The sequence below is a fragment of the Gaeumannomyces tritici genome, assembly GCF_000145635.1.
Source record: "Gaeumannomyces tritici R3-111a-1 unplaced genomic scaffold supercont2.270, whole genome shotgun sequence".
Lineage (NCBI taxonomy): Eukaryota > Fungi > Ascomycota > Sordariomycetes > Magnaporthales > Magnaporthaceae > Gaeumannomyces > Gaeumannomyces tritici.
The window spans coordinates 1-2,276 of NW_008804814.1; the positions used below are offsets into that span (position 1 = coordinate 1).

At 58.0% G+C, this 2,276-nt stretch overlaps 1 protein-coding gene across 1 annotated transcript; it reads left to right on the forward strand.

The window, feature by feature from the left end:
- Nucleotides 1–412: 412 nt before the first annotated feature.
- Nucleotides 413–2,121, forward strand: GGTG_14340 (hypothetical protein; the record flags this gene model as incomplete). The annotated part of the gene is made up of 2 exons (XM_009232267.1): nt 413–547; nt 637–2,121. The coding sequence occupies 2 exons, from the start codon at nt 413–415 to the stop codon at nt 2,119–2,121; spliced, it is 1,620 nt and encodes a 539-aa protein (XP_009230531.1).
- Nucleotides 2,122–2,276: the final 155 nt, after the last annotated feature.

Consider the following 2,276-nt stretch of genomic DNA (forward strand, 5'->3'; position numbering starts at 1 on the left):
AGGAGCCAGGGGGTGGTTAACCAGTATCGTGCCTGGGTGATGTCCGTGAGGCGCCCGGTTCCCGGCCAGAACGGACCGATCTCTGGGACTTCTTGGCATCCCCCGCTGACCGTCAGCTCGCCTCAATTCTCTCAATCCCCGACAGCATTCAGCGCGCCGCCCCAGCAACCCCAGCCAACCCAGCCAACAGCGCATCCCGGGCAAATGCACTGGCGGAACGGACAACTGTCGGCCACGAGCCCAGTCGTCGAAAATCTCCGTCACCCCGCTTACGCGACACAGGCACAAGGGCTGCCGCAAACGATAAGCCCTGGCGCTCAAGGCGGCGTGTATTCAAACGCTCCGCGACGGCAGTCCTCTGAACCGACACCGCGCCATTTCCCCGGGGGGCAATCGTTTCAACCACAAAGCTATGCAACGGTCCCTGCTGCCCAGGCATCGCCCCGCCTTTACGACGGGCAACCGGTTCTACCACAGAGCCATGTTTCACACCCTGCGCAAACACCCCTGCGGCACCCTCATCACCAACAACTCATACAGGACTATCGTCGCCAATCGCTTTCCCTAGTTCAGGGAGGACATCCAACCCCCCCTGTTCTTCCAAGCAACTATATCCTTCCACCTGGACCTGGACAGCATGTCGTATTCCCCAGCGAGGTCCATGGCGCCACGGCACATTCCATGATGTCTGCCAGGACGAATTCCCTGCCTATCAATGTCAACATGCAAGGGCGCATGTATCAATCTCACCAGATGCCGCCCGCGGCGGCAGGGTTCCCCTCGGCCCTGACGCCCCAGAACGCATATCGCCAGGTATTATCGCCTTTGCTCCCGCCCCCGGGGGTGCTCATCCCAAGACCCGATTACGCCCACGGCCAGTACGACGAGAGCTCTTTCAGTATGACGCTACACCAGATCCACTTGCGGAGTCCCGTCAGAACGAGTAGGCTTTTGAACAACAAGCGGGAGTCGCAGGAGCGCCATTATCAATTCATTAACGGATTCGCCGTCGCCCCTGTGGTTATACGCAGCGACAGTCGCTGCACCACCGAACTTACTTTCGACGTGGATGACGAGACGCTGTCCCGCCTGTCCAAGCCTGTCTCGCAGCAGGACGGCGAGCCGAAAGTCCCAGTTTGCGAATACGAGGACGGCACATTGCGTATGCGATTGCGGTGCTGCAATATTGGCGGCCCCACAGCCGACATGTCCCAGTCGAAGTGGGTTAATACCGAGAGTTCGTGGCCGGCGCACATTTTTATAATGCTGAACGGCAAGACGGCGTTGACACCGAAGCGGAAACCGCATTACGGCAAGGATTTGCCTGCTGAGCTGACTTCATACGTTATCGGTGGGAAAAACCAAGTCAAGATTGCGCTAGCAATGCTGAGGGCGCCTGTGGAGTATTATGCTATCGCGGTTGAGATCATTATAACGAAGAGCCACTCGTTTTTTTGGAACCAGATCCGAAACGACCAAGTTATCCCCCCAGAGAAGACGTTGGAGGTGATTCGGAAGCGAATTAGTGTGAACAATGACGACGACGACGACAGCATCATGGTGGTGACCGAGGAGCTGCCGATCGATCTTGCGGATCCGTTCTCGGCCATTATGTTCGAGACGCCAGTCCGAGGTGCCACATGCACCCACCTGGAATGCTTCGACTTGAGTAACTGGCTCGAGACGCGCGAGCGCAAACCTCAATCTCGCAAATGCATCTCGCACCAGGCAGACGTATGCGAGGCGACGTGCCGCTGGCGCATTTTCGAGCCGACGCTCGTGGACAGATGGCGGTGTCCCATTAAAAGCTGTTTCGGGGACGCTCGTCCATGCAGCCTTGTGGTGGACGGGTTCCTGCTCGGGGTGCGCAAGGAGCTCGAGTCCACAGGCCGGCTTAACGCGCGCAGCATCCGTGTCTCGGCGGATGGATCCTGGAAGCCAGTCCCGGACCGGAATGACGACGTCAACGACGTCAACGACGATTCGGGCAGTGACGGTGACTGCAAGGCCAAAGCGGCACCGAGCCGGCGGAGCAAGAGCAAGCCAGCCAGGGCGACATTTACTAGCAGCATGTATCCGGACGTCCGCGCTTTGCATCCGCTTCTCACCGACCTCACTTGAGGGCTGAGGGAGGTGCCGCTCCACGTTTTCAGCAAGCATGCAAAGCCCGCATCTTCATCTAATCACGTTTCTTTTGGGCTTTTCCCTTCTTCTCCACCCTCACAAATACACACACACATCTACTTCTCTGGTACATTATCGATATACCCCTTGGC